This window comes from Ictidomys tridecemlineatus, chromosome 4 (genome assembly GCF_052094955.1).
Source record: "Ictidomys tridecemlineatus isolate mIctTri1 chromosome 4, mIctTri1.hap1, whole genome shotgun sequence".
Lineage (NCBI taxonomy): Eukaryota > Metazoa > Chordata > Mammalia > Rodentia > Sciuridae > Ictidomys > Ictidomys tridecemlineatus.
In genome coordinates, this window is record NC_135480.1 from 3,318,531 (window position 1) to 3,336,456 (window position 17,926).

Below are 17,926 nucleotides of genomic sequence, written 5' to 3' on the forward strand. Positions count from 1 at the left end.
CACCAGCGCAGCCGGCGGGGAATGCCCTCTGCCGCTCAGCCGGCTCCCATTTCCCAGAGGCAGGGAGCTCCCCGCCCACCCGGCCTGCAGTGTAGCACCAGGAGCTCGAGTGAGTGGGCTTAGAGGGAAGAATGCCAGGCACAGAGGTGCACATCTGTCCCGGTGGCTTGGGAGGCTGAAGCAGGAGGATCACAAGGTCGAGGCCAGCCTCAGCAACTTACTGAGACGCTGTCTCAAAAATAAAAAATGGTTGGAGATGTAGCTGAGGGGTAAAGCACCCACAGGTTCTATCCCTTGTACCAAAAAAACGAAAAACCCACACACCTAACATTCCAGAGCAGTGCACTCGGACAGAAGTAACTACATCCAACCCTGCAGAACAGGGGGGGTACTTGGGGGTATTTGAGTACATATAGTAGGCAAAAAAAATTTTAAAAAGAAAAGATGAAGGAACCAAGTCTTGGAAAGGATATGTTAGGGAGCCCCCAGGGGTTTCCCGATTCCCCCAGCTCCGGAACTGCACCACAGACGTGGGGCTAGCCCATCTCCCCAAGACCCCCTCTGGGGGGCATTCCTGGCCGCTTGCCCTAGGCCAGGAGGGAGAGACCAAGGGAACAGCACCTCCCACTCTCACCACCTGCCCCACACCTCCCGGGATAGCAGGCATTGGTGTGGGGAGGCCAGCGCTGCTGTGGAGACCAGTTGACCAGTTTGAAGACCACCACCAGGACAGGAGACTGAGACGCTGAGACCATCCAGGCCCACTGTCCCACAGGCTTTTGAAACAAGCAATGAAAACCTGAACCTCAGAATTCCAAGAGAGCCAAGATCACCCAGTCCCAGCTGGGCCCTGTGCCTGCCTGAACCCTGCCCCGCACAGGGCTCGCCTCCTGAGCTTGGCCACTCCTGCAGGTGAGGCTGTGTGGGAGACACCTTGGGGGGCTGGGACAGTCATGGCGAGGTCCCTGTGCTCTTTGGAACTCCTCCCGAAGAAATACTCAGGAGAAAATTCCTCACAAGGAATAATAATTTCCTCTCTGGAGCCAGCACCCAAGACTCTTGCAGGCCACTCAGCAAACGGACAGCCCCTCCCTAGTTCTGGTCCCCTGAGAAGCCTGAGACCCTCCCACTCGGAGGGTCAGCGGCAAGCCTTAGGGCTCAGTTCTGGTCCTCCACTCCCTCACCCTGCCCTTCACCAGGCAGCCCCCCAGCCTGGGAACAGCTGGCGTCTCTTCCCTCTTCCTCTACCCACTGATCTTTGGGGGGGGTGACCCACTTCCTGTGCCCTGCCCGCCAGGGGCCAGGGGACACCGATTCTCTGGTCTATTTCATAGAGGACGCAGCCAGGTGCAGAGGGAGGAGTTACAGCTCCACAGGTATCGCTGGGAGTGAGTTCTCAGGGCTCCCACCCCAGTCAGTCCTGGGCCAGCCTGCCCCACCTCGGAGATCCCCACCTGCTGGACCCATGTCTCAGGCACTGGTCAGGAGGCCATCAGGGTCCAGCCCAGGGTAGGGTCAAGAGGAGTGCCTTGGGGCAGGCAGCCAGAAGGCCTTCCTGTTGGCTGGCCATTGGACAGGTGGTGTGTGGGCGAGAGGAGGCAGTTGAGGACAGCGCCCCTCCCTGTACCGCAGCAGCTCAGGTCTGGGGGAGGTGCACTGGCTTTGGGGCCAGGCAGTGAGTGGACTTCCACGGCAGGCAGAGCCACCAGGCTTGTCCTCACACCACACCCAGGAGTAGAGGGTAGCCAGGGCCACACCCAAGGCATTTCCTGGCCTCTGGGGAGGCTTTGGACCCCACCCAGCAATGACACTGTTCATTCAAAGCTACTTTCCTGTCTTTGAATGACTGCAGCCCTTCCCTCCACCCTCCCAGCAGGAAACTGCCCAGACTGGCTGGTAGAAAAAGAATAAGTCATGTCATTTATTTGGAATGGGCACATGGTTGCAAAAACAAAATATTAAAGACAGAACGTTTGACAACAAATAACATCAAAATAAATACATAGATAGTCCAATAAGTTAATGCGCCCGCGCAGCGGGGCGAGGTTCCGCACGCACGGGAACGTCCTCCTCTTTGGGGCAGGAAAGCGGCGCCTTGTCCTCGCGTGGTCAGCGGTGTACCGCCCGCCCGAGCTCCCGCCGTCCGGGGCACCCCTTGGGCTCCTGCCCAACACAGCCATGCGGCCGGTTCGGCCAGACTGGTCCGGTGTGGCTCTGTGGGGAGAGGGCTGGGTCAGGCAGGCGTGCCAGAGCGACTCGGGGCGCAGCTTGTGGGTCCCCGAGATCCTGACGCGAGTGGGGCAAGGGACGGCTCCTGCCGCGCACCCGAGACGCCGTGGTTGTGCGGTGCCAAGTCCCTAAGGTAGCAAAACCTCCCTCCGGAATCGGAAGTTGGAGTTTTCCCAAGGGCGCGGGTCTCCGGCCGAGGGTCACGGCCCACACCCCGAGGGCTCCCCGAAGACCCCGGCCCGACGCCGCCGGGAACGCGCGGGCGACACTCACCGCGGCGCGGGCTCAGGGCGCACGGGCCGAGGCGGGCTCGGGCTGCGCGGCGGGCGCGGCGCGCTCCTGGCGGCTGCGGAAGTCCTCCAGGGCGCGGCGGTTCTGGAAGTCGATAAGCGCCAGAGTGATGGCCGCGTTCCAGCAGCTCTCGCCGGCGCAGCGGAAGTCGATCTCCTTGCGGTCGGTGGTGACGATGGTGAAGTAGACGTACTTGCCCGTGCGCTCCACGCAGTCCACCTTGAGGATGGAGTGGAAGCGCAGCTCCTTGGGGCGCGCGCCGGGCCCGGCGGGGAAGAGGCGCAGGCGGTCGGGGGTGAGCACGCCGCGCTTCTTTTTCCACAGCTGGAACAGGCTGTCGCTGCGCTTCTCCAGCTCGCCCTCGCGCAGCACCTCGCCGGGGGTCTTCATGTCGGGCGAGCGCTCGGGCAGTGGCGGTGGCGGCGCCGGCTGTGCGCCTCGCGGCCCGGCGCAGCGCTTATGTAGGCCCCGCCCCGCGTCACGCCCCCGCAGGCCCCGCCCTGGGCCCACCCCGCCGGCCTTCCGGGGCTGGCCTTCGCGTCCCTGCCCCAGCCTCTCCTGACGTCCCAGCTGCCCGGCCCGGTAGGGTGACTCGCGGTCTCCACCCCACCCGGGCGCCGGCCCCGCGGAGGAATGCGCTGCAGCCGGCCGTGCCCGCGGTGACTCACCGCCGGGAAGGCCCGGGAAGCGCCCGCGGGCCCCGGACTAGTCCGGGAAGGGGGACAGTAGGCCTGGGACCCATTCGCCCAGGCGACTCGAGATCTGGCCCTGCCTTTCCAGAGCTCTGGGTCGCGGCGCCTCTCGAGGTCGCTTTCGGGGTCACCCCAGACGCTCTCCAAAAATGGCCCTGCCCCAGCAGGCCTTATTGACCATCTTGGCACCCAGGGACTGCGCTTGGACTTCCCCCTGAACCTGTTTTCCCTTCTGTCAAATGGAGACAGTGACCGTTATTAGCTCAGGCAGCACATGGGAAGGGGTCAGCAACCGGCAGGAGGAAGACAGCTACACTCCTCCGTGGGCCCGTGTGTGTGTCCCCAGCTGGGAGAGGACTCTGGCAGGGATAATGCAGCCCAGACCGTAGAGAGGCCAGGGGGGTATAGGGGGTGGCGGCCAGCAGGGATATGCCCACCGGACCAGCCTGACCGCCAGGGGCCAGGGGCTGCTGCGTCATCGCCTCCCAGGCGGGCAGCCAGGCTGTCATTTATCCTCTTCCTTAAAGGGCTTAATAGGAGCAGGAAGCCAAGGCCAGCTCCCGGTTCCCAGGGGTGGGGGTGGGGATGGCAGGCTGTTCGAGGGCCCCCACCGGGGCAGTCCTGGCAGGGGTACTACCCGGAAGTCCCACACTGAGGCTGGGAAGAGCCTCCCCAGCTTCCTCCTCTGCAAGCCTGGCACAAAGTGAAAGGCCGGTCCTTGGTTCAGGACACTACAAAGTTCAGAAGTGATAACAGAGCACACAGCCCAGTTCCGGGACCCACCCTGCCCCACCCCGCGTGTCCTGGACAAGCCCCTTAACCTCCCAGAGCACAGGATCGGGCCCTCAGGGTCGCTTTGAGGAGTTAAAGGAGTGGGCAAGCACAGAGGGACAGGAGCATGGCCAGGTGGGGTGGGTGTGGGAGGGCCCGGTGGGTGGACCCAGAGTGGGGCGCTCAGGATCTGGCCTGTGGAGAACATGAGCATAAGGACTCGTGGCCAGGCATCTGGTCCTGCCTGTGACCTGTGGGGTGAGCAGGCCAGAGGGGTGGGTGAGGAGATTCCCCCGCAGGACCCTCCATTAATAGGGAGTGAGCTCCCCATCCCTGCAGGCATCCCGGCTGACTGGTCAGCCGCAGGTGGGCGGGGGTAACACAGGATCATGCTAGGGGAGGCCTCGGTGGACTCTCCCTGGGCCCTCCCCCAGCAGCCTGGTCACTGTCCTGCTCTGTCCTGTGCAGGTCGTGGGCTGCGAGCAGACAGGCTGGGCAAGAGTCTCCTCTGGGAAGTGGGAGGTAGGGGAAGGCAGAGTCACTGCAAGTCCACAGGTGCCCAGTGCCCTGCCTGGAACCCCCAGACCCAACAGAGCCCCCCAGCTCATCTCCCCCTCCCAGAACCAGCCAGTGGAGCCTCGGCCCTGGGCCTCCCAGGCACCTGGCGTTGCTTGAGCACCTACGGGCCTGGCTGGTGCTGGGACCCCAGAGGAGAGGGGAGGGGAGACCCACTTCACTGCAGGTGCCAGCAGGGGCATGGCACACATGGGAATAGGTGGCAGGGGACCATGGGACGGAGAGGACAGCTTGGAGGACTCTGCTGGAAGTCCCGAGGAGACCCCGAAGGCCGGGCGGTACCTATGTGCTGGGCACTATTCCAGGCCGCTACCCACTAGCCAGGGAACACCTGAGGTGCGTGTTCTACCCTCTGGGAGAAAAAGCCTGGCTCGGGAGACGCTGGGGCCCAGGGGGCAAGTGCGGGAAGCCGCCCTGCTTGCTGCGGAGGCCCCTGCCCTCTCAGGGAACCTCACCCCCACTGGACAGGGACCAGCGTGGGGCAGGGCGTGAGGCCTGCTGGGGGCCTCTCGGGGCTTCCTGCCAGCGCAGCCCAGCCCAGGCCCCTCGGCTCTCTTCACAGTCCAGACCAGGTAGGGTGTGTGGCTCCTGATGGACACGGGGCAGGCTGAGGCCAGGCCCACCGTCAGCAGCCCCACCCAGAAGCCCGAGGACCCCCACTGCTGATGACCACCTCAGTGACACCCTGGGAGCAGCAGCGTGCTCGGTCACACTGCCACCAGGCCCCGTCCCATGCCCCAGGTGGGCCACCTCAGGGCCCTCTCTGGAGCATGGGGACTGTGGACCCTGTTTCTCAGGCTCTTGGGGATTGGGATGCGGAGGAGGCAAAGCTCCGTGTAGGAACCCGAGTGAGGCCCTTGGGAGCCTCGCAGCTGTTTGACAGGCCAGAGCCCAGAGGTCCTTCAGTAGTTGGAGACCAGGACCCGCCAACTTCCTGCTGGCCACAGGGCCCTGGTGTGGATCTAGGCTGCCTCCCGGAAGCTGTGTCTGCCAGGGCTCTAGGCCAGGCAGGTGCTGGAGAGGGAGATGTGTACTCAGAGAGGTGAAGCAACCCAGCCAGGAGCACACAGCATTCCGAGGCCCGTTCTGCGCCCCCTGCCCCTGTGGCTGAGACCTGGACGGGCCGTGCTGGCTCTGCCTCAATTGGTGGGGTCAGGCAGCGTCAGTCCCAGCCAAATTTACTAATATTTATCTGAGGGCTGCATCCGGGATTCAGAGCCTGGGCAGAGGGCCTCCACCACAGTCAGCGGCAGGTCAGACTGGGTCCCCAAACATCCGGCCTGGACACTCACTGTCCTGTCCAGCTCCCTGGCCCCTTGGTGCTGGAGCCCAGCAGTGGGTGGAATGGGGACACCTCTTTGAAACTCCCGAGTGAGGTCACTTCCCCGTGGTGACGAGACCAGCCCTCAGGCACTCGCCCAACCAGCAGGGCAATGTGGGGCCTGTGAGGAAGCTGTGTGTCATGGTGCCTGGCTGGGCGCCTGGGGCGGGATTCCACCTCTTCCTGGGGCGGCTTGAGGAAAGTCTCCTGTTGCCCTGCTGTGAGGACCCCTGCTCTCCTCCTCCTCCAGGAAGTCCCCTGGGATTGCCAGGGCACCCTGCATCTACTGCTCCGCCGGCCGAGCTGCTCACACAGGAACCTGGGGGCTGGGGGCCGGAGTCATGTGACCCAAGCCAGGGACTGTGACTCAGGCCCTCCCTCCCTGGGCCTCTCTCCTCCCAGCCGCAGCCTGAGGAAAGTGAGAGGCCCAGGGCGGGAGGCGGGTAGGCCTGCCCCACCTGGTTTCAGTCACCGTGGCTAGGCCCCAGGTGACTCCCATCTCGGGCTCCCTGAGCCCCCTGCCTGGAACCTTGAAGCACAGGTGCCACCTCACCAGGTATTGAGGACCCCATGACAAACAGTGCTGCTACCCAGGACACCTCCCCTCGCCCTCTTCATGCCTCAGCACCCTGCCAGGAAATCACCGTCAGGAAGGATCCCAGGAGGCCCGGTCCACCAGCCTGGCCCTCTACCCACTGCTCACCAGAATGGCCGATCTGCCCCAGGACCCCAGCCCCTTCTCCTGCCGGGATCTGAGTGCAATGCCAAGAGGGAGCGGCTGGGGTGTGGGCGGTGGGCCCATCTGCCCCCACCCCACCACCCGTTTGGCTCTGAGTCCTGCTGGGGAGGGACATCTGAGGAGTGTCCTGGAGCCCTCTCCCGACAGGGGATCATCCACCTAGTGTGCTCCAGAGAGCAGCCCTGGCCCACCCTGCAGGGCAGGGCAGGGCACGGCAGGCACCTCTGCCCAGCTGGGGTGGAGTCACCTGACAGCGGGACAGGATGATGTGGACCCTCCAGGGTTAGGGGAGAAGGGTCCTGTCTGACACCTGTGTCACCCACAGAATGGGGAGGAGCAGCCAGCTGACGAGCAGGGGACCCTGGAGAGAACTGAATGGATGAACAAAGCAGGAAGGGACTGAGGTGGCCCCCATCCTGGTGGGTGGCCAGTCCCCAGAGGCTCCTCAGGCACAGAGACCGTGTCTGCTCACCACCCACCCTGCCCAGGTCCTCCTTTGGCAGGTGGGGGACGGGCCTCCACGCGAGTTTCCAGTGAGTTCTTCCCTACTGTAAAGAATGACCAGGGGCTGGGCTGGGGCTCAGAGGTAGGGCGCTCGCCCAGCAGGGGCAGAGCCCTGGTTCGATCCCTGGCACCCCACAAAAAACACTTACTAAAGTCAAGGTATTGTGTGCAACTGCAACCAAAAAGTAAATACTAAAAAATGAATTACCAAAATCAGTTACCAGTTGTAGACACAAAAGGGAAGAAAAAAGGCTAAAACCTCATTTGTCCCCGCCAAGGACAACGTGGCCTTTGATCCTTTTAAAAAATATCGACAGGCCTGGTTTTTGCAGTGGCTGTCAGCATACCTACCCGAGGCCGAGGCGGGAGGACCACAAGTCAAGGCCACCGCGGGCAACTCGGTGAGACCCTAAAGTAAAAAGCAGTGCCCCTGCGTCTCCTTGTACATTTAACAGGACTGCCGCGTGGTCACAGAACTGAAAGCAGGGACGGAGGGCGGAGGACAGGGAGGTTTCCACCCGGGAAGGAAGGGCGTGCTGACACACTGCAGGCGGGCAGGGGGGCGGCCACCATGCTGATAAGCCAGTCACAAAGGGCAGACACGGTGCCATCTGTTCCACGTGGCCTGAGAGCGATCAGAGCCAGCGAGGCAGAGTGACACGGGAGCCTGGGCCCGGGAGCCGGTGTGGGCAAGGAAGCTCCGGAGACGGAGGCGTGACACCGCACACCTAGCGAGTGTGCCTGGTGCCAGCTGCTAGTGGTGGTCAGGAGGCAAGCCGGCCGTGCGGTGCCACCCAGCAGCGTCATGGGGTCAGCTTAACACCGATTCCACGCTCAGCCCTTGCTGTCTTTTGTTCCGGGGCAGGACCTCACTAGGTGGCTGAGGCTGGCCTGGAGCTTGCCACCGTCCTGCCTCTAGTCTCTAGGGTCGCTGTATGCCACCACAGCCAGCTTCCTTGGGCCTTTCTGTGCCCGTGTCTCCAGATATGATGGCCTGTCCCTGACGGCCATTTCTCCTTTCCTATCAGCCCATCATGAGCTGAATGGTGGCCCCCAAACCACATGTTCGTGTCCCAGTCCCCAGAGTGTGTAGTGTGACCTTTAGGAAGGAGATGTTATTACCTGGTTGGCCCTAAATGCCATCTCAAGTGACCTCTAAGAGAGGCGTGAGGAGGAGAGTGCCCACAGAGGAGGCCACGTGAAGACAGAGGCAGACATGGAGTGGCCTGGAGCCCGGTGGCCTTCAGGGGGCAGCCCCGGCACACCCTGACCTCCCACCTGGCCTGGTTGGGGGGTGGGGCTGGAGCCAGGCTCAGGTGGGATGGATGTGTGGGTACCGGAGGCCGCAGCTGGCGAGGCCAGGAAAGGCCCCACGGCAGAGGAGATCCCAGGAGCCTGAAACAGACTGGATCTGGGGGCCCCGAGACCAGGACACCCTCCTCAGGCTGAGAGCAGAGGCTGTCGGTAGCACCCCCTCCCAAAGCTGAGGGTGGGCAAGGAGGGTGCCCATAAGGCTGATGGGCGCCAGCTCCCTCCTGGCTGGCCGGCCCAGGCTCCTCTGCCTCCCCCACTTTGCCCCCTTTCCAGGCGGGCTACATCTGCAGACCGACAGCGCCCAGCTCTGGTCTCCAAGCCTTAACAGCTGTGTGTGTGTGGGGGAGAAACACTGGCTGCGCCTCCCAGTTTCATCAAACTGCATGAAGTTCTTGTCCTTCTCCCCTTCCTGCCCACTCCTTATGTGGTGGGCAGGGGAATTTGGCCAGCTGGGACCCGGGCAGCATCCCTGGGCTAGGCTGCCTTCACTAGCTGACCTTCCCCGGCCAGGTCTGGACAAGGACAGAAACACCTCCAGGTCTAGGCAGACAGCCAGAGGCCGGGTTCCCTGATCAGCTAGCCCTGATGGACATGGCACTGTGAGGGACAGAGATGCCCAACAGCTCTGGCATCTAAATCGAGGACTGTGAGGGCGGAGGCGGACTCTGACCCAGGAGGCCAGGGAGGAGCAGGCTTGGGCACATTCCTGTGTCCCTGGGGAGGCGCCGGCAGCAGTGCCTTCCCCAGCTGCCCCTACTGCCTCTCCTGGGGACACTGACCCCCGGCCCAGCCCATGACTCGGGTTACCTCGCCCCTCAAGTTCCCCTTTCCTGACACCTGGGGACCAGGACGTGAGCATCTCTTCTGCATCCCACCCCTCCTCTACACAGTGGGGGCTCTCAGAGGGCCTCTCACTGACCCCAGCCCTGGTCTCCAGCTGTGTCCAGGCCTAGCCCCTCTCTAGCCTTTTGCTGAATGCACTGAGGGCCCCTTTGTCCCCAGCTCTGCCTCGGAGGTGACCCCAAGAGCAGGGCCTGGAGTGCAACTCACAGCTCCCCTCCCCTACCTTCCTGCAGAGCGGGAACAGGGAAGGGGGAGCCCTGAAGCCTCCTCTGGCCCCAGCCTTCTGCCAGACTGGGAAGGCAGCTGGGGCAGCCCTGACCCTACCAGGGGTCTCCCCACTTCTTGGAGGCAGACGCTGGGGTCTGGGAGTACCAGACTCCTAGGAACCCAGGAATGCCTGCCCTGGGCACCTGTGTTGGGTTGTCATGGAAAGTTACATCTGGCCACTGCCCTCCCAGAGTGCCGAGTCAGCACAGACCAGGTGGTGACTGGCCACAGTGGTGACAGCCTGGGTCTGCAGGCGGGGCTCTGCTTGGGCACAGAGGTGGCTCTCACAAAGTGCCAGGAAAAGGCGCTCAGCAGGTCCGCCAGGGCTCCTGGGGCCTGCCACGAGGTGCCCCAGGCAGGGAGGAGGGTGTCTGCCTCCAGAGGTGCTGGCAGCTGGGAAGGGCCTGCAGGCAGGGAACCAAGGACGCCCATAACGGGGACGTGTCCTCTGGCAATGTGACGACCAATGAGGGCTCCCTCCAGGTGTTGGGGCTGAGGCAGAAGGCAGAGATGGCCATGTCTCCACCGCCTGTCCCAGCGCTCCCCTGATCCCCTCCTCCCCAGCAGGACTCAGAGCCAAAGCGGTTAGGGGGTGGGGACAGATGGATCCACTGCGGGAGGCCCAGGGGCTCACCACCCACACCCCAGCTGCTCCCTCTTGGCATTACACCCAACTCCCACCTCAGAGCAACTCCAGATCCCGGCAGGAGAGGGGGCTGGGGTCCCTGGGGCCAGATCTGGCCATTCTGTGAGCAATGGGTAGCAGAGGGCCAGGCTGGTGGACTTGGTCTCCTAGGATCCTTTCTCTGGGCATGGGATGCCAGGCGCTGCAGGGGAGGTCAGGGGTCAGGCCTCTGCGGGACCCCTGCCCTAGGTAAACAGGTGGCAGCCCTACACAGACAGGCCACAGGGCAGGGTGACTTCATAGACGCACCTTCACCGAGCCCCTTCTGAGTGTCTCTGCTGACTGGGGGCACCCACGTCCCCATGGCTCAGTGCTCCCCAGCCCTGCCCCGCTGCCAGGCCGTTCCCATGGACTCCCTCCCGAGCTGACCAGAGGCTGTGTGGAAGCTCTAGTGCGGTGCTCAGCTGGAGTCTGAAGTGCCTCATTGGTGGCACCTGTGACACAGGAGACCCAGGCCTGAGGGACACACTCCCCAGGGGGTGGCTGCTAGGGGCAAGCACGTGTGGATCGATTGGAGCAGCTCCCAGTGTCTGGGAAGGAAGGCTCTTGGAAAGAGCACGGTGCCAGCCTGGGGCCATCCTGGGGTTGGCCAGGACAGACAGGCCGAGGTGGAGGTCCTGAGCAGTGGGGCTGGACCCCAGGCCCAGGGAGGAGGTCCTGGCCTCCCAGGTACCTCTGACTGGATCCAGCCCCTGGCGGGTGGGCTTGTGGCGACAACTATGCTACATGCACCCAGGTCTTGGAGCACACCTAGGTTGGTGCTACTGGGGCCTTTCTGTGGCCCTGGGGAGCAGGCAGGGTGTATACAGCTGGGTGGGAACCAGGTCTCAAGTTTAGACCACGTGACGTCGTGGGGTCTCCAGCAGGGGCCTCCCATGGGAGGGAACTGCTCTTGGAAACACTGGGGCACAGTGATCCCAGGCCCCTGATCCCGTGGTGGACAGCCAGCCAGCCACCATGCAGGAACCCAGCTTGTACGGCACACCCAGGTGGGCTGGGGGCCCTGCAGGGGAGGCCAGGAGCTGCAGGGGAGGCCAGGGGTCAGCGTCTATTAGGGAAAATAAACGCACACACCTCTAGGCCATCACATAGGGCTTCTTGACTGGTAGCCACAGGCCAGCAGTTCACAGCAGGGACAGCAGCAAGGGCCACCCCAGAAGGAGTTCCCTCACTGCCTGCCCTCTCCCCAGTTCCCTCCCGCCCCGTCCTCCTGGTGCCTTTCAGAGAGGGCTCTACAGCAGCACCTGGGACATCAGGACATCACGGAACCCAGCTGGCCTGCTGCTAGGGCATGCCACGCAGGAGGCCCCAGTGTGCTTCAATCTGCCTGACCCCTACCAGGTGGCCCGTCCTCATGTGCAGACCCTGGACATGCGGCTCCACCAGTGCCCGACACTGTTACTTACTACCAGCCCGAGGCTCGAGGCAGCCTCTCCCCAACTCTCCCTGCCCCCACCGTGAGGCTGAGTGTCCCCTGAGAGTTGAGTGTGGCCAGTGGATGACAACATCCAGGAGCTGGAGGGGCCAGGCTTGCACAGTAGCCCTCAGCACAGCTGTGACCAGGCCAGCCGGGCCACTGAGGCTTCCTCCCTGGCGCTGCGACCATTCCTATGAAAGTCACCCAGGCACAGCACCCTGCGCAGTGACTTCTGTTCTGGAATGACTTGGGAGCCACATACTCACAAGCAGGCTCTGGAGACCCGACCACTCTGGGCCACCAGGGAGTATGGGCAACACCCTGAGGACCTTCCCAAGGGCACTCCAGCCATAGGGCAGAAGGGTCAGCGGGTAGGTCTGCCTTCTGGGACACCGCCCCTGTCCCACAGGCGGCCAGGTAAGGCCAAACTGCCTCGAGTGCTTCACAGGAGGGGGATGAGAAAGGGGTGCAGTGGGCACCCTGGCTCTCCCACGCCAGGGCATGCTGAAGGCAAGCCAGGGGCCAGCTGCAGGAGGCAGCAACCAGCTACCGTGGCCTCATCTGGGTTGGGGCCAGGATTCCCACCTGCTGGGCCGAACGCTTCCCCTCTCATTAGGGAGACATCTGAAGAGACCTAGAGAAAGCATCCAACACGGGCTTCAAGGGGAGGCCCCTGGACCCACAAGGCACACCTCGTGGTAAAGCCTTTCCCACAGCAGCAAAAGGCCTGCCAGGGCCCCAGAAGTGCACACAGCGAGATGGGCCTTGGGGGCCAGCGCAGGAGACGACAGGCCTGCTGGCCCACCACACAGGTGGGTCGCCGCACAGAAGACTCCACACAGCATCTGCCTCGTGTTTCACAACTTTAATAGAATATTCTAACTATTCTGTACAAATTGAAAACACCGTATTCAGGTACAAATGTGTTATCAGGTAAGGCTGCGCACTCTACACGCCTGGTCACGGCTGTCCCCGGCTGCCAGAGACCAGCACCACCACATACTTGGAAACCTCACACCCGCTGCTGACTGGTCAACCAGACCCAGGGCTTTAAGACAGGATGAGTGGTGGGGTGAGAGGTGGGGTTACTCAGAAAACAACACGTGACCTCCACTGTTGCCCACTCCCCTCCAGAGGGGACGAGGACCCTGGCCCTCTGGCTGCCGCCCGTCCCAACAGCAGCACCAGATAGGTCTGTGTGTCACAGGACCAGCTCCTGCCCTCAGCAGAGCAGCAGGAAGCAGTGCTCTCACCAGCACACCCTCTGTCCAAGCCACCAGCCGGGTCTTACTATGGTAAGGATAAGTAACAGTGTGAGTTCAAAGTCCTCCAAGCATCAATGAATAAATAAATATGAGGATGGGCCCCTAAGCTCCTGCCTCAGAGGTGTGCACAACCCACCCGACCCCTAGAGACTACAACGCAAGAGAACACTCTAAGAACTGGAACGGCCGGCGCCAGGGCTGCGGCGGCTCTGAGCAGGCTTGTGGCGGCAACGGGGTGGGCTCCTCAGATCAGGGGGCCTGGGAGGCAGGCAGGCCCTCCGCCCGGCTCCACCCACGGGGTCTACAGCCCCCGGGGGTCCTGGAGTGTGCTGTCTCCACGCCACTGTACAAGTTAAGCAAAACAAGGAGGGAAAGGAAAAGTCAAGGTCATGCACTTGAAAGCGCGTTAGATGTTGTGAGCACTGTCCACCTGCTGCAGCAGGACCAGGCCCGTCCTGACAGCGGCCATGGGCGCCACCCGTGCCGCGGTCTCTCACTGCTGCTTGCACTCCGCTGGCTGGCTGGGCTCTTTCTGCAAGGAGAGGAGAGAGGACTTGGAGAGGCCAAAGCCACATGGCTCGCTCACCAAGCGCCTCCAACCCACACGGGACCAAGACCCGGGAGCTCCCCACCCGACAAGAGGGCTGCTGCACAGGGACCTCAGGATGCCGGGACACTCGGGACTAAATCCAGGGGCACTCTACCACTGAGCTGCACCCCGGCCCTCTGGGTTTCTAAGACAGGACCCAAGTCTCCCAGGCTGGCGTGGGACTTCCACCCTCCTGCCTCAGCCTCCCAGCTGCTGATGTGACAGGGGTGGCCACGTGACAGGTGTGGCCACGGAGCCCAGCTACTTTGTCTTGGAGACGTGGTGTTCTGACTCCTGCTGGATTAGACTAGAGGGTCTCCCAAGGCCACAGGTTAATTATCTGCACAGGGCTCCATGTAAGACAGGGGCCCCGCCCTACTGCCCATCTAACAGGCCTCACCGCTGAGGTGCAGTCCTGGCCAAGAACCTCAGCGGGAAAGCGTCCTGCGTAGAGGGGCTGCTGTTCTCACTAGCTGGGAACAGCGTCCAAGCAATTCACACCCCAGCAGCCAAGGGTGCACCCACAGGTGATGAGGGGCTCACCACCTGTGGGTGAGCTCTCCCACGCCCAGTCTCAGCAGTGGGAAATTCTGCCCTCCTGTACAGTCACCAGGAAACGCATCCCCGCCTGAGGGGCAGGTTGACTCACTCCCAGATCACACACCTCCCAAGCCCACCCAGAACCCCAGGAACACAGCATAGAGGTGAGTACAGCCTAAGAAATGATGATCTCACACTACTACTTCTGAGCTGGGATATTTGTCAATCTGTAACACAATTCCTGGCAGCCAAGATTTTAAAAACTTTACTCTGACAATAACTTGATAAGCCTCAATGTCTAGGAAAGGCCTGTGCCATGTGGTTCAAAGGAATGTGTGGTGAGGGCTGGTGGTCATGCCTGTAATCCCAGTAACCCCAGCCACTTGAGCTGAGGCAAGAGGATGGTAAGGTGAAAGGCCAATGTGTGCAAATAAAAAATAAAAAGGGTTGGGATACAGCTTAGTGGTAAAGTGCCCCCTGGCTCAATCTCCAATACCACCCAAACCAAACCCAATTGCTAAAAAACATCGAAGATAAGCCTATCCACTGAAGCTTGGGTTACAGTTCATGCTTTGAGAAGTCACTTAAAGGATAGAAAGTACATACTACAGATGCATAAAAGCATCAAGGAAAAACCTCAGTCCCTGGTCTAAATTGCAACCCACCCTCCAATTTTCTGCCTGGCACAATGACAGGCTGCTCTAAGAGGCAGATGACCCTTCCTAAGCCTCACCTGCCCAGCAGGCTGCCCAAGGAACCCAAGCCCAGCCTCACACCTAGGCCAAAAAGACATAATTGAGTGCTGTCAGTCTGTCCAGGCTGAACCCAGCGATGGCCCAACACAGAAGACTGTGGGGAAGTGGGGGTGCCCTGTGTAGGTGCAGCCACATTAGGACTGGGCTAGGAAACAGAAACCAGGCTCTGGGGTGCAGGTGGGGGTACAGGTCCTGCCCAGCATGCAGAAGGCTCTGGGTTCTACCTCAGGCACTGCAAATAAAAGAAAGCCATTCAAGAGGTTCTGCAGGGAGAACTAGGGCTCTGAGCGGATGGAGTCTCCACATACCTATGCACGCGTGAATTAAACACAGTGTCGCATAACACAGAGTACTGTGTCATTTAGCCTATGGCACAACCAGAATGTGCATCTATTGGTCTTAAAACCAAGACTGAGGCGGGAGGATTCCAAGGTTGAGGTCAGCCTAGGTAATTTAGCCAGACCCTATCTCAAAATAAAAAGGCTGGGGATGTGGCTCAGGGCTACAGTGTACATGCTTGGTGTGCGAGAGGACCTGGGTTCCATTTACTCAAAACAAAGAAAACACAAAAACCCCAATCACTTGTTTGCAGATGACAGTTCTGAGGGAGGCCAATGAGTGGGCCTCACTGGTGCTGGGCCCCCAGGTCTGAGGAGCTGCCTTCCCTCTGGGCATGAGGACAGTTGCAACCCAACCCTGCTGGAGCCATGAAGCACCCAGCTCCTGCAGGTGGGCAGGAAGAACTCTGGGAATGGGTTTCATTAACGGACATTCGCCATGTGTACATCACACACAGGCAGAGGCTAAGTGCACCTCAACTGAGTGTCCTGCACGTCAATTTATTTTTTTGTATTTTTGGTCCTGGGGATCAAACCTGGGGCCTTGCGCATACTGGGCCATAGACCAAGTGCTCCACACCTGGGCCACACCCAGCACCCGCACGTCACTACCTCTGATCAGAGCTTGCTCACTCAATGCCAACACGACTGCTCAGAAGGGAGCCAATGTTCTCAAAGGCAGTCACCTGACCAGATCCTGCCCACCATGGGACTCCTGCAGCTGGGCTTCTGGGATACCCGTCAGGCCAAGGGAGGGTAAAGCCAGGCCACTAACATAGCCGGCTACACCAAGGACAGAGGCCACAGCCAAGTGGCCACAGGCCCCTGGGGAGAATACGCTCAACACTGATGGACGACATGCACTTGGCCTGGCTCAGGGCACCAGGTCCAGGGCTCCCCTGGTAAACCAAAGTCTGCCTATGCCAATGGGCAGGGGCTCTGCTGTGACTTCTTGCTCCCGCCTTTCCTCTTCCTCAGGGGAGGGTCTGGTGCATGGCAAGGATCTCTGCCAAACCCAGTGCCACCACCCCGGTGGCCAAGGGAGCTTCCAGGTTGAACATGGGTGGAGGCAGCTCCCAATGGCTCACTTCCACCTATGACCGGTTCTGTTCTACTGCCAGCATTTGACCCGTCTCCACAGCGGTGCGGCTGGGGACAACAGGTATGTCAGGGCCATTCTGATTCTGCAAAATGCTGACCCCTGGGGCTGCCTGTTGTGGTCCCTCCTGAATAGCAGCACCACCATCACTAGCAGTACCCCTAGGCCTCAGGGCCACTCCTTCACCAGCAGTGCCACCCAGGGCTCAGGAAGATGCCAGATTTAGCTTCTGCCTGTTGGTTTTCCAAGACCAGCCACGGGCCCTGCACAAAGCACTCCCCATGGGAAGCCCGTGCACCCTGCAGCACACCACGTATGCCAGGAGGGCGACTTTCTGTGTCCCCCAGGTCCAAGCATCACATGGCAAAGTACAGACCAGCAGTTTGGAAGTTAGGTACGAATGGATTCCACCTTACCTAGGAACGTATGAATGATTAACAGACAAAAATTACACCTAAATGGGGAAAAAAATTGAAAGGAACCGTCAGCATGAAAGAAAACGAAATGCACAAAATTATACAGGAAGAGACAGCCACGAATCTCCTAACACAGAAGGGCCGCGGAGTAATGGATGTGGGCAACTCAACGCAGCAGAGCTGTCCCTCCAGCAGGCCAGCACAGGGCCCGGTTCCAGAGCGTGGTCACCCCAACACCAGCCACACCCCCCATCCTAGCCTTGCAGACACCCTGGACAGGTGCACATGAGGGGAGACAGGGCACCATGAGCCAAGGACAGCGGACAACTCGGGAATGTGGTGGAGAGCCCATCAGCCATTAGTGCCCCAGCCACGCCCCAACCCGGGCAGCGAAACCAGGCTGCAGGGGTCAGCATGGGACTCGCTCCATGCTGACCACCTGGAGCCACCTGGTAGATGCTCCTTCAGAAACGGGCATGGGAAGAGACAGAAGGGAGGACATGACACGGGAGAAGAAACGAAGGAACAGAGCCTGCAGAACAGTGACACAAGTACCACACAGGCCACGGAACCGAGGACAGGGACTGGCAGGGGTCTCCAGTCCTGCCCTCCACCCACATCAGACCATGTGCTCACCCGGCCAATCGCACACCTGCCTCAGGCCCGCCACACGCCCACAGGGCAGCCACATGTCTTGGTTCCCACAAGTGGACCCCACAAGTGGACTGCGTGTGGACGGGAGCCCATCACCCATGGCCAAGCACACTATAGCGCAGAGCCTGTGGCCCACAGGGCAACCTTTATGGGAGGGGCGCCCCCAAGCTCGCCGGATGGTATTTGTGAAGCCTGTTTCTGAGAAGCCCTTCTCCACCCTCCTGAGGGATCCACTGTGCGCACGTGCTCCTCTCAATATCGGCCCTGCACCCTCAGCTTCGAGTGCACACTCCACCCAGGCGAATAGCACAGACAGGGAAGGACAGCTAGTCGGAGACAGGCCCCGGAAACACCAGGTGCCAGCACAGCCCACAGCCCACCCTGTGCTCAGAGGTGCCCACAGGTCAGCCCTGCACCAGTGCAGCTCTGGATGGTGGTGTGTGCCCGAGGCCCCAGGAGGACCAGGTCCAGGCAAACCAGGGGCCGCTCTCTCGCCTTCCCTTTAAATCTCCTCAGTGAACTCTGTCGTTTATTAAGGCTACCTGAGATACGTCTAGACACCTGCGCTGTCTTCTCAATACCCTCAGCCCAAGGACAGCTAGGTGATGTCCTCGCGTCCAC

At 61.3% G+C, this 17,926-nt stretch overlaps 2 protein-coding genes across 14 annotated transcripts in view; both read right to left on the reverse strand.

Annotated features, from left to right (window-relative positions):
* Nucleotides 1–1,894: 1,894 nt before the first annotated feature.
* On the reverse strand, nt 1,895–2,994 carry Phlda2 (pleckstrin homology like domain family A member 2). The gene is made up of 2 exons (XM_078045394.1): nt 2,503–2,994; nt 1,895–2,214 (listed from the first exon to the last, which is right to left on the reverse strand). Exon 1 carries the CDS (start codon nt 2,908–2,910, stop codon nt 2,515–2,517), a length of 396 nt encoding a protein of 131 aa, XP_077901520.1. The 5' UTR covers nt 2,911–2,994; the 3' UTR covers nt 1,895–2,214; nt 2,503–2,514.
* Nucleotides 2,995–12,499: 9,505 nt separating this feature from the next.
* The window catches only part of Nap1l4 (nucleosome assembly protein 1 like 4), a 33,050-nt gene continuing 27,623 nt past the window's right edge, over nt 12,500–17,926 (reverse strand). For 11 of the 13 annotated variants that reach the window (XM_078045388.1, XM_078045384.1, XM_078045382.1 and 8 more), the window contains one exon: nt 12,500–13,446. In XM_078045388.1, the coding sequence (XP_077901514.1) occupies nt 13,408–13,446 (39 nt within the window). In that variant the 3' untranslated portion in view covers nt 12,500–13,407. Of the gene's footprint in view, nt 13,447–16,651; nt 16,690–17,926 lie in introns of all 13 variants that reach the window. The other 2 variants (XM_078045387.1, XM_078045383.1) reach the window with 1 other exon arrangement.

Excerpts from the sequence above, each read along its gene's own strand:
- Phlda2 (XM_078045394.1), bottom strand. The coding sequence starts at position 2,910 with ATGAAGACCCCCGGCGAGGTGCTGCGCGAGGGCGAGCTGGAGAAGCGC.